The 13,214-nt window shown below is 41.2% G+C and overlaps 1 protein-coding gene across 5 annotated transcripts in view; it reads right to left on the reverse strand.

Moving 5' to 3' along the window:
* Positions 1-3,314: 3,314 nt before the first annotated feature.
* ntng1a (netrin g1a) overlaps positions 3,315-13,214 on the reverse strand; it is a 95,557-nt gene continuing 85,657 nt past the window's right edge. For 4 of the 5 annotated variants that reach the window (XM_078291278.1, XM_071904174.2, XM_078291279.1 and 1 more), the window contains 2 exons: positions 11,296-11,430; positions 3,315-3,605 (listed from right to left, as the gene is read on the reverse strand). In XM_078291278.1, the coding sequence (XP_078147404.1) occupies positions 3,340-3,605; positions 11,296-11,430 (401 nt within the window). In that variant the 3' untranslated portion in view covers positions 3,315-3,339. The remainder of the gene's footprint in view (positions 3,606-11,295; positions 11,431-13,214) is intronic. The other variant, XM_078291281.1, reaches the window with a different exon arrangement.

Below are 13,214 nucleotides of genomic sequence, written 5' to 3' on the forward strand. Positions count from 1 at the left end.
CAGGTTTTTATTTTCATTTCAGCAAAGGCACTACATTGTGGAGGTAATGTTTGCCAACAACATATTACTTTTGAGGATTTCAGAGAAAATGAAGCCTTTGAATTAAAGTCGTCCTTGGGATTTGGTGATTTAGTGGCTCTGGATCCGACATGAGGACTGTTGCAAGAATCTGAAGAATCTGAATCAATTAATTTGGCATGCAACGCTGCCAAGAGACAAAAATGTCTGTCTCATTTTTCTCCGCTGTCTCAATAGATTGGTTGCCTCAAGAAATCACAATAAAAAAGCTGAAGAAAAAGCCTTCAGCGATGGTAGCATGTGACGCAAGAGATGCCGCTGTTGTAATTACAGAGATTGCATTCCAGTTGAAGTTCAGTGTCTGGATCATGTTGCTTACTCTTTGAGCAACTGGGGATAGGTAAATGTAATTGAAATAAAAGTACAGTACACTACTGTAGATGTATGTAATTGACTAAATGATCATTAGGCTAAATAAAAACACATTGCTTTAACCCTTCTCCTTTCATGAGGGCATTGTCATCGCTGTCCTGATATGAAGAAACTTGAAGAAAAGTGAAGAAAAAGAGAACATACATTAAGAAAAAAACACACTTTCGGTCTCATTTGCACTGCCATTGTTTCATACAGTCAACAGCATTCTTTCCAAAAAAACAAGATTTTGTGAGGCACTAGCATAACAATCAATGGTGGGAAGTTCTGTTACTTCCTCTGACTCAAACTTTTGGAAAACAAAAGGAGGGAGTCTATTTAGCTGGAGCTGAGGCTTGAATTTTTCAGATTATGGATGAACTGTCTAGTGTCTGACAAGACCCACTATATAAACTTTGAACACAGGCTCTCCGGGAGACATCGATAGTTGTAAATATTTAATTCAGTGCCTCCGACAATGCATGCCACTGAAACAAATCTTTACCAGATTGAATTCAAGATAAATAGCACGGAAATATCACCCAAGCTGATACATAGATTTCTGTGCCATCGTGTTGTCAGCGTGGCCTTGTTGGGGAGCTTGTACCGCAGCTCTCGTATTCATCCATAGTGTCAATGCTTTCTATGAAGTAGTACATTCTATGTCCAGTTATAAATTAGCTATATGTTTACAATATGTTATGGCATTGTAAATACCTATAGTGATTTAGTAGTGGTTTTAAAATGCATTTCTAATGTTTTATTGATACTTTTTGTATACTTTTCCATTCTAGAAAATAACCTAGAGTGGCATGGTGAGACTCATGGGACAATAATAATATCATTCAAATATGTCATATATTTCTAAACCATTACAAATGACTTATATAACCATGTATAAATCACCATAGGTTCTTCTTATGGTTATAATGTCATAACACAATATGAAACAATATGTGCCTTATTGCTACAATTAGAAACACTTCATAGAAGCTGTTAACAAAAGTAGCTATGAAATCAATGAATGGATTAAAAATTCACAGGTTATGAACAGCCAATACTGCATATTGCATAAAATAGCCTAAAATGCACATTTCAACTTAAGAACAAGCAAATGATGTGCCCACCTGTGATCAACAAATGATCAACACAATTTAATTTTTAAACTTTTATTCACTTAAATTCTCAAGTGTTAAAGCAACAAGAAAACATTTATAATGTCCTTTGGTGGGATTTTATTACACTTTATTAATACTGTATATGTAAACTGATATTCTTTGATGCCAGCACTTTGCCAATACAAAGGAAAATCAACTGCACAACTGAAAAGAATATTCAACAAATTAAAATGAAAAGTAAATAAGTGAAAGAAACAGAAAATAAAAAAAAGAAGAAAGAAAAAAATTTCTTCCGCATTTGGATGTCTTGATTAGATACATTAAAGGTTGCCTTTTTTCAATCACAGTTCGGCAAGGATACAAAAGGACTACATGACTTGTTTTGTTGTTTTTTTTTTTCGTTTGCTCAGTCGAGAAAAAGAACTTGCAAATACACCGATGATTTTTCTATGCACTTCTCAATCTGCTCGGGTGAAAACTATCCTCTTTTTGACCATGACCGTAGGGAGCGTAGTGGCTCTACGATATAAAAAAAAAAAAAAAAAATCAAATAATCAGACAGTTTATTGGCGTATCTTTTTGGAGGAGGAGGAGGGGGGGAAAGGGGGGGAGGGGAGGGGAGGGGTGGGAGAGAGGAGGGGGGGGCTTCTTACACATGTGCGTCACTAACATCGGACAAAAAAAATTATCTTTCAACCGACAAGGGTTTTACAAGAGTAACGTTCACGAAAGCACAGGTCAGTGGCGGCGTGGCGAGGGGATTAGGAGGAAGGGAGGAAGCAGATTGGGAAGGATGAATGGGGGAAGGGGAGGGAGGGAGGGGGGGGTGAGATAGAGCTGGAAAGGGGGGGAGACAGAAAGCGATAGAGAGAGAGAGAGAAGGAGAGAAATCGACATGGGCAAGATTTTTCATGTCACAAAGCGGCAGTCCGGACGGATTTCCTTCTATCCACAATGCACTGACAGCAAAGAATGCCTCCTGTATGTTGTCCTCTCCTCTTTGTGTGTCTTTTTTATTTTTTATTTTTTCCCCCCCCTCATTTTATTGATGTATAACGGTTTTCAGAGGCCGGTCTTGCACATTCGGCGGGGGGGGGGAATAGTTCCTATGAGATCTTCTTCGGCATCAGTCCGGCCAACGTTAAACTCACCGTAAGCGTCCCAGGAGGAGGATCGGATCGGCGGGCCGCTGCTGTCGGCGCGCGCAAAGAGCTGATTGGTCGCAGCTGTTAGTTGCCGTGGCAATAAGAGAGGAAGTGAACGAGTCTGTCGTCTCCAGTTACCCCTTCTCGAACCGGAAGGAGCTCAAGTACCTGGTATGGCTTTGAGGAGGAGGGGGTGTGTGTGTGTGTGTGTAGGGAGGGAGAGGGAGGGTCACTGTTCTCTGCTCATTGACTCTTAATGAAGCAAAAACGCTCTTTTTGTTTTAATATCTGGCATAATTTTTTTTTCTCAGAGTTATATCTTTTTTTTTTTTAAATGTTCATCTCTATATATTCTTCTTTGAAATTAAATGAAAAGTTTATTCTTTTTTTTTGCACTCATTCCGTCTGGCACGTTCCCTTTATCGTCAGCGCGAGCGACAAGCTCTTACAGTATGGGTCCAGAAAGCTCATTCATGGTTGTTCTTGTTTAATGGTTCTTGATTTATTTGGAAGGGGGGGCGGGTGGTGGGGCAGGGGCAGGGGTGTTGGTGGTGGTGGCGGTGGTTGGTGGAGGTGGAGGTGGAGGGAGGGGGGGCTCGTATTACTCCCCAACCAGGCCCGGCGTGTCTACAGTAGGCGCGGGTCTCTTAGAGCGCGGCGGGCCCGTAGGAGGCCTCCCCCAGCAGCGCCGCGCCCAGCAGCAGCAGCAGCAGCAGCAGCAGCAGCCCCGGGGAGGACGGAGGCGACAGGCGCGGCTGGCCCGAGTCGGCGCCCCCGCAGCCCCCCAGCTCCGACTCGCAGCGGGGCTTCTCGCACAGCAGGCCGGTGTAGGCTCTGGGACACTCGCAGCGGAGGTTGTTGAGGCACGCCCCGCCGTTTTGGCAGCGCAGGAGCTCGTTGTCGCACACCCGGGCTGCGGTTGGAGAGAGAGAGGCGGTAGGAGACAGGAGAGGAGAAGTGAGAATCGAACACACGAGAGGATTCGGGTGACACTTTAACTTGAAGTGCATTAAAAAGCAGATTATACACCCATTACATGCATAGGCACACTTTGTTTACCATATAATCATCAGACAAACACCAGAAAATTACATTAAATTTCATATCATGTAATTATCTACGCAGTATTCAAGCCCCTACATTTTTTGCACATTGCATTTTTTAATATGAAACTTAAATAATCACTATGGGGAAATTGGGAATTACATCATGCTTTGATTATAGTAATTATCAAGCACTCACAATGCTTATAGTATGCTTATGATTCCTTATGAGCACCGCTTCAAGTAAGGTTACCACATTTTCTTCATATGAACTTTAACATTTCATGATACTGCATAATACTTTCATATATCCACTGTAGACAATACAAATATAAAGTTAAAGAACTTTATCATTAATATAGTAGGAAGTGACACGTATGAAATGTGTATTCAGTTAGCGCACTGGATAGTTCAACAACAACCTCTGCTGTGCATGCATCCTAATGAATTCAGTCAAAATTTACATGATCGATTCAGGTTAGTTATGTTGGTTTAAGTATGTTAGTAAAAGCAAATTTGTTAGAGTTATTATATTTAATCACACAATAATGCACTAGCTTAGAAGAGTGGCATGAATTATAAAACTTCCCCTCAAGAATTCAATGTTATCTCAGATATATTCACTATTTTCATAGTGTACACATCCTCCTTTCATATAATCCATATTAAATTTAATATCCTCCTATAATAATACAGCATGCAACAGAACATGATGGCACCTGACATTTAAAAGTGACAGAAGTTATTAAAGTTTCAATACAAAGCCTAAAAATATCCACCAAACTAAAAGCTTATCTATGAGCCGACGCTCTTTGATAGTCTGCAGTTACAACATGACTCTAGCAGAAAGCAATACAGTCAAAAACCAAAGTGTCTCCGCACACTTGAAACCCCTTTTAAGATGACTGCCAAACAGATCAGTTTCAATGAATCTTTTGCATGTAAACTTAATCATTCCCTCTCCAATCTGAACAAACTCCTTTATGAATCATTTATATTTCTTTAACTACCCTAATAGAAGAAAACCCATTTGAAAGGACGCTGATAAAAGCTCCGTCATTTGAACAGTGTGACTGAAGAAATCCACAGTTTCCTCAAAGCCCGTAAGGCTCCCCCCCCCCAACCCCCCCCCCCCCCCCCCCCCCACAAACAACGCCGACTTTAGACAAACTGAGCGTCAGGTGGAAATCGGTGTATATTTAGAGCTGGGACGCCGAGGCCACTCTATTCCCAGTGGAGCCAAGCTGTCAAGCAAGCTGGAGGCAAACAAAGCAGCGCCGCACAAGCTAATAAACCAACGGAGACAAATAAACAGTGATAAACACAGGGGCCACTTCTGCCCATTTCGGTCCTTTACGGGAGTGGAAAACAATGCGGTGAGCAATCTCTGAACTCTGTGGGACATAAATATCACAATAACAAATATCAGACCTTCTCCTAATACTGGGGATTGGAGGTATGCCGTCTCCCAGGAATAGCCAAATAGGGCTTTGATGGGAAGCTTGTTAAGAAACATTGACTCCCCAAATCCTGTTTGTGCATGTCTGTTTTTGTTGGGAAAAAGGGAGCTGCTTTTTGGCTCAATCGTCTTCCCTCCAGGACGCAGCTCACCAATTACACAACTAGATACTACACATCTGGACTCTATCTGAGTTTTTTTTTTTTTTTTGAGTGACATATCTGTGCCATGATCAATCCAACCGATCGGCAGAAACTGAGATAAAGAGTCAACATCTGGGATCAAAGAAACAGATCCCTCCTTAGGAAAGCCTCTGTTTTACATTGTTCTCTTGGTTTTCTCCTCACGACCAAAGCAACAGGTGAACTTGGTAATAAGCATCGCTTCCTCCCGGACAACACGGCAGAGCAATCAAGTGTATTAATTAAAAAGTCATGTTTCCCCCCCAAGAGGCCTCGATATGATCATGACACGGACGAGACTCCTTTAATTAGACGTTGACCTTTCATCTTGTCCATCTATATTTATCTGTTCCTGCTCTCTGAAAAAAAAAAAAAAACCTCCTTGCGTGTCTAAGGATATGCAAAGAAACCAATGTGTATTCATGTTGTGCTCCAAAATAATAATAATTAAAAAAGACTTGCAGGATAGCTTTCCAGTCATGGGATGGTCTCTCTGACCACCAGGCTAACCCTGCCGGCCTGCTACACTCAAAATTTGCAGAGAAGTTATACAAACAGCCTTGCCGTGAATTCAGTATTAGCATAACATCTGACTTGGTATCAGTCACTTGATTCACAAAGCAGCCATATTTGATTTACATTGTACTCGGGGGGGGGGGGGGGGGGGGAAACGGTACACGGAAGACAGCGATGCAGATAGAAAAAGGGGCAAACTGAACTGGTCATTGGATGAAAAAAACAACAAAAAAACAATAAAATAAATAAAATAAACACCAAAATTACCCTTTCATATCATCAAGAGATGAAAAGAGCTATAGGCCAAATCACCTAGAAAGCTACAAATCAAAGGCTACAGCATGATGCTTATCCATACCTTTAGCTAATGTTAGCAGTCAGCTACATTACTTCATATTGTTTATGTTATTTATCTCTAAACCAACTAGGTTAAATTGTGTGTAAATTGTAGTCAATAACTAGTTTAAACAGTATAAGTTTTAACCAGCTAAATTCACCTAATGCTAGTGTTAGCTAGCAGACAATTTGGCTGTCAAAGGAGCCTGACTAAGGATGTGAAGTATAATGTTAACATATTACTAATACTAAAGATAAAAGCTGTTAACGCTGACAGTAAATAAGAATTCAAACCGGTTGGTTCGGAGATAAATAACGTTAACAACATGAAGTAGCTGACTGCTAAAAGTAGCTAAAACTATGGATGGGTAAACCACTGGTATGATCTTCAACATCATGGGTGTTCTCTTCAAGACCGGTTGAGTTTGCCTCTGTTTCCATCTGTCTTCTGGGTAGTATTCCCACTTCAAATATACACATCAAATATGGGGACGTGTGAATGAAAGGGAAAACCTTTTTTTTTTTTTAAATTGGAAAGATAGAAACACTATGAGGACCAGCCAAGAGTATTAAGCATTAATTTCTCTATGATACTCAACATTGCATAGCCACTTCAGTTTATTTCAAAGGAGAGTTCAAGTAATGGCGACCTCTGATGGCCAGATGCTTGATTGGCTGCAATGTAACTTGGTTGTGAAAATGCTATTTGCTGGAAATTCTTCTTGAGGCAAAGCTAAGGCCAAGAACGAAGAAGAGAGAGATATTGATTTTTTTTTAAAACAGAAACGTCAATAGCAAGTTTTGTCCAAGATGTAGAGTGGGGTCAGTAAGATTAAAGGTAGTGTAACACTTTGAAGGGATGAGCAAATCCTGAGGGCACGACAGCACAGAGCACTCAGTAAAGAAGGCATGAATTGATCCTTGACTGGCCCTCTTTATCAAACCTTAGCTTGAAGACACACAAACAACATGGATTTGTTTACATTCATAATTTCACTTGTACAGACATAGAGTATGTAGTTACACCCCAATATCTATGTTGAAGAAATGTATTACCTTCAAAGACGTTCGGAAAGTCTTAATTTTTTATGTTTACAAGGTTAAAATGTTTACATCCGGAGCTCAGAGTGCAGCGGCTTGGTCAGGAAGCTCCCGCCCCTTCATTTGATTGACGGCTTAAGTTCCAGGTGTTTCAGGTAACCACCTACTTCACCCATCGGCACATCATTTACTAGAATTTCCAACTCAATATAGGATTGTAAGGCAAGTAATATAGCTAGACTAGCTATCAAGCTAACGTACCAGTCGAGTAAGCAGAATGCTACATCCTCGGTACAAAATACTTTCTCTAACTTCACTTTTCTCCACCAATCAAAAGCTTCTCCAGTTTTGCCATAAATGTTTCTGTTGTTGTACGGGGACCCACTTTGCTCACTAGCGCTACTAGTGGCCGAGAACTCTGTTGATCATCTTTAAGTGGGGCCAAAATTTAGAGACTGATCTCTTCAGTCTAAGACACTTTTTTGTCTTTTGTGTTGTGGAACTGGAATCTTTTCATCCACCCTCCTCTCCTGCCTCTCTTCTCTTGCACTGTCCGCTGCTGCTGTTAGCTGCAGTGCTAAGCCTTATTCATGCTTGATGACAACGCTCTAGGCATCTTTGGGTCGTTCACAGATAAATATTTAGCAAATACACCTGTTCCTCTCTTCCTCTCTCTGTCCCTCTCACACACTATTATGTTCTCTGTTCCGGGGGGAAAGGCTGGAACTGAAAACAACTGTGATAGTTTAATGAAGCCCATCTGTATCTGAGCATCTTCACAGGAGGACTGGATCATCTAAGGTCATGGCATGATTGTGGTTGCTATGCAGTCATCCACAAAACGACGTGTGATGACAATAAACTGGAAATGCACAGGTCTTAAGATGAGCAAAGAATGGCGTTGGTGGCAGAGAAACTCAATTGGGGTAGGATGGATTATGCTGCGAACCCTTCACCCATATCTTCCTCCAGTCTCTCACATTTACCATTTCTCCGCATGTAAACAGAGCCGGCACAGTCAAGTAAATGACAAGATTTGTTGCGTTTGCTTTTGATATGAAGGATAATATTTAGAGAGGGGACCAATGAACTAGGTGCGCCTGTCTGGGACTGTGATCTATTTGACGATGGATTTGAGTTTTAATTGCATGCTTCAGTCTGCATGTAGATAGGGTCTTGTCCATGCACATATATACTGGAGTCTCAGTGAAGCATAAGGAAGGTCAAGAATAAAGTAGTATGAAGTTTATAGACTATTTGGCTCATGAAATAACACAATAACATAAAAATCAGTTACACTCTAAGCTCCTTGGGCAGTCATTACTTCAGGTGTACTTAAGTAGAAGTAGACAAGGTAGGTTGAGGGAAAGTGTGTACACCAAAAAAGTAAATTATTTCAGGACAAAATAACTCCTGGAATGCATTGAACATCACAGATTGATGATATATAAAGATGTAAGAGTGTCCCAGGGTGGATTTTTCCTTTAAAGTGTTATATATATTGAATATTTATATACATTGAATCGATGATTTGGTGAGAGTCCAGGTTTGAGGTGTAGTAGGCTCACTGAAAAGTTTTGAGAAAATAAACAATACTTTGCATAATAATAATTTTGTGTTTATTTGTTTTTCTAATCACCGTTTCACAGCTAATCTGACAAATATAACTACTGATCCGTTCTGTCTTTGTTCCATGCATTTAATCTCACTCTCACTGCACGTGACTTCCCATTGTTTTCACTTTGTCCCGCATAAAAAAATAAAAATACTTGTGTTTACTGGTTGTTGTGTAGTTCGACATTATCAGTTTTTCCAGTTAATAATGCCTCGGGCTTTACATATGCATTCATCATAAACTGACATGGGATGTGATGCGTACCAGACCTATGCCTTCATGCCTGCCTTTTGTGTGTGTGTGTACATGCAAGAAACAGCTGCACAGGTTGACAGTGTGGATCCACACTACACACACTGAATATATTAGTCAAAAACAATGCATTTTAATGAGCATCCATCTGTGTCAGGAACAACTAAAATAAACTGAATATATTAGTCATTTTACAGTGCATTTAAATGATTATCCAGCTGACTTTAAAGCATGCCGTCTCCTGTTGTAGACTGACAAATGCCAAACAGGATTATAATCAAGTAATGGTATTATTCTCAACTTTGGGCATCAAACTGCTGAAAGCAGTTGATCTTAAAGGAAAAATCCACCCCCAGATACACTTCCACTGTTAGATATCGTCAATCTGTGATGTTCAAAGCATTCCAGGAGTTATTTTGTGATGTGTTGTAATTTACTTTTTTGGTGTACACACTTTCCCTCAACCTGCCTCGTCTACTTCTGCTTCTTCAATTAGTGATTTCATACATTTCCCAGAATGGCAGATTACATGTTGTGGACAGAAAATATATGAATATTACATACGTCTGCCACAAATTGGATTAGAAAAAAATTTCAGCTATCAAACTCCATTGTAGCTGCGCTGCAAATATCTCAATGTGACATTATATCGTCTACGTTTGGCCAATTATCCATGACAATAAGGAAAATACACCACCAAACAAAGTGGTCCCAGAAATGCAAGGTACTTTGTTAGTCGTTGGTTTTTTAAGTGTTTTTTTTTATTTAACTTACTTACTTTCCTTTAACTTACAGCTATCTTCATGCTAAATTACAATAGCCCATTCATTTTTCAATAATTGTATAACTTCTGTCGACATAGAGAAAAAAAAACATGCCAACCTAAAGTTTAAATCCTTCTACCTAAAGGATGGTACCGGGTGTTTTCAAGTTTGTGCCGATAGTCTAGGCTCCCCTCTCATTTACATTATTCCTGGTGGTTTCTGTACACAGTCAGCATATTTGGAGATATCAGCGCTTGTTTTCCTGCCTTTAGAAGAAGCCATTTATTGCCATTCATTCTTATACAGTATGAAAAATATCTTCCACATTTATAGCTACATAATCCATCACAGTAAACATGAAGCCAAACTATCTTTATTTTAATGTGCCTGAGTCGGGTGTTTTCAAATCAGTGTGCGCATTCAGAGACCTCTCATTGGACCAGAGAACATTTCAGGCTCTTTGATTGGATGAGCGAGGCTGGAGGGCGTGTGCGTGTCACAATGTAAATATAGGATGCAGACAAAACTTTTCACCAGTCCTTGACATCCTTTGTGAATACGTTACGCTCTGCTTGCTGTCAATCACCTGACACCCACGGGAAGAAATGGAAATCTCTGGCAGGAAATAATCCCTCAATAACATGTCGCCTTACAAACTTTATTGTCACACCCATGTCTTTCCTATTTAGGGCACCTTTGTTAGCCAGGATAGCATTTAAGTGATCAAGCTAGGTTTGACACAGTAAAGTTTGACTTTAAAAAACGCCAAAAAATGAGTAAAATCGACATATAAAACATGCAAAACGATTGGGGGAAATGTAACCTAGACGTAAACAGTAGTAAATAGGGCTATCACTCAAAATAACCGGTGTTCTCCTTTAAAAAATGTTAGTGTTGGGTGACATTGTCCTGTTGTGGCCCAGATAAAGGTGATGGCAGCTCAAACAGATCGCAGGCAGCCGCTGCCATCAAGCAGTCAATATTGACACAGCTGTTGTGTTCTTGGTGTGCGACATGGCTGGATAGCTGAGTCACTAAGCACCGTGCATGCTGCCATGCCATTGCTTTTTCTATCCGAGCGATGTAGGGCAATAAAAGCCGGAACTGTTGACATTGGACGGCTGATATATTGAAGCGGCCATTGCAGGTATTAAATGCAAGCTCGGCTAGCGAAACAGACGGCTTATATCGGGGTTAGTCCGTGTTATGGGTTAGGTCTGGCGTTTCTCAAGTTAGCTGGGCAGTCAAGCACATGGGCAGCACATGCTTGTACGGCCAAGCTTAGGAGTCACATAGAGAGAGAAGGAAGGAGAGAAAGAAAGAGAGAGAGCAGAGAGCAGAGCGGAGGGGGAGAGCGGTCCGGAGCTGCGTGGGGATGGTTGTGGTTCTACTTACATTTGCAGCCATTGTCCCACAAATAGCCGGGTAGACACTCCAGACACTTAGGCCCTGTAGTGCCCTCCTTACATTTACAAAATCCTGTGCCATTACAGCGATCACTGACTGAGCCAAAGGGATTACAATTACAGTCTGAAAAAACAAGACACACACACACACACAGGCTAGAAACAGGGCAGTGCTTTGGCTTCTCAGCAGACGTCTAGGATTTTCATAGCATGGACCGGAGTCCTCAAGCTGAATTATGCTCCGCTACTGTAAAAGCCGCTTCATATCATTTAACTGGCAAAATATTTGGATTGATATAAAGACTCATACAGGAAAAAATGCTACCATTTCAAATGTAATGGGAGAAAGAATGAGAAAAGAGTGATGTTGATGCTAGATGCATGAATACTTCCTAAACATTCTATTTCTAATTCATATCATTCATTTAAGCTCTATATAGGTATATAACGTGCAATGAGCAAATATGCAAAGCGATATCAGTAGCTTTTATTTAAGATGGACATTGTAATCAGGTCACTGCACATGCTTTTCTAACATTTGACTCATTCATACAAATAGATACAAGAAAAGATGGAGAGAGGAGACAGGAAGGAATGAGCAGGTATCACAAGAATGATGGCATGAAACAAAGAAAGAATGAATGATTATGTGTCAGAAGAATGGTACAGTACAGTACATTGAAATGGGCATTGTTGTAATATGTTCTTTTTTTTGTCACCAGTCTTCAAACGGAAGTCAGTGGAATGTAAACATTTCCTAAATATGTTACCCTGCTTAAAGATAACAGTGTCTAGGAATTTGGCATTGTCAGCGAACGCATCGAAATTTGAAAAATAACACTTCACCTTTGACTATTGAGAGTGGTCATTAGCCATGACCAGAACTGAAAAATCCTTTAAGAAAAAAACTAAAAAAACAACCTGTCAAGTCTCCAGTGTCCTACGCTCAACTGACCTTCCTGCTTCCCACTCCGGCTGGAGCACTCCGCAGTCAAAATGAGTCCTATTTTGACAGGCCTGACCATCACATTGCACCTTCTGTGGCTGCGCTGGCTGCACGCGGCTGCACCCGAGTGACATCCGGGGGTCAGGCGAGAGGAGAGAGGTGACGGCAAGTGACAAACGGGGGGGAGGTGGTGGTGGTGGGGGGGGGGGGTCGGTAAGAGAGAGGAAGGGTGACGGCGGGTTTGGCACGAGGTAACGCCTCGGTGACTCTAACGCCTCGTGACGGGTTTCAGCTGCTACTCCCGAGGCCATTCCATGTATATGACATATGCACTTGGGTGGCACCTCTGACTGTTGGTGTGACTTCTCTGCGACATTTCTCTCAGGACTCTTGGTGCTTGTCAGACTCCCCCTCTGGGCTCGGCAATGCACCTGGCAGAGAGTGCTCCGTACTCGCTCTGCACATCCTAGCTAAAGGAGCCAATGGGGGACAAAACAACTACCTGAGGAACTATGGGAAAAGCAGAATTTCACGCATTTTTATAAGGAAAACATGACGCAGCGTATGGATGCCTATAGAAAGGGGGTAAACAAAATAACAGAAACACCATATGAAAAAGGACTAATTTCTAAATAACTAAATCACAATTACAAAGGCACCTTCACAGGCAGGTCATATTAAGTGGAATGCCAATTAGCAGTATGTGACAGCTTTAAAAGCAACATGAGGCAACTGACAGAGTCCTGAAGAGGCCAAATAGTCAAATTGCCAGTGCCTCAGTCACAAAAACTGCAAAATGATTTAATGTGGCAAGGGGAACAGTCTGGAAAATCATGACAGCATATGCCAAGCACAAGACAAACTGCAGCAGCAAAGAGGAACAGTGGCCGCAAGTTGAAGCTCACTGACAGGGCTAGACAGACACAATACAGGATGGGTGCTTAACAACACAGATCTACAAC

The sequence above is a fragment of the Centroberyx gerrardi genome, chromosome 22 (assembly GCF_048128805.1).
Source record: "Centroberyx gerrardi isolate f3 chromosome 22, fCenGer3.hap1.cur.20231027, whole genome shotgun sequence".
Taxonomy (NCBI): domain Eukaryota; kingdom Metazoa; phylum Chordata; class Actinopteri; order Beryciformes; family Berycidae; genus Centroberyx; species Centroberyx gerrardi.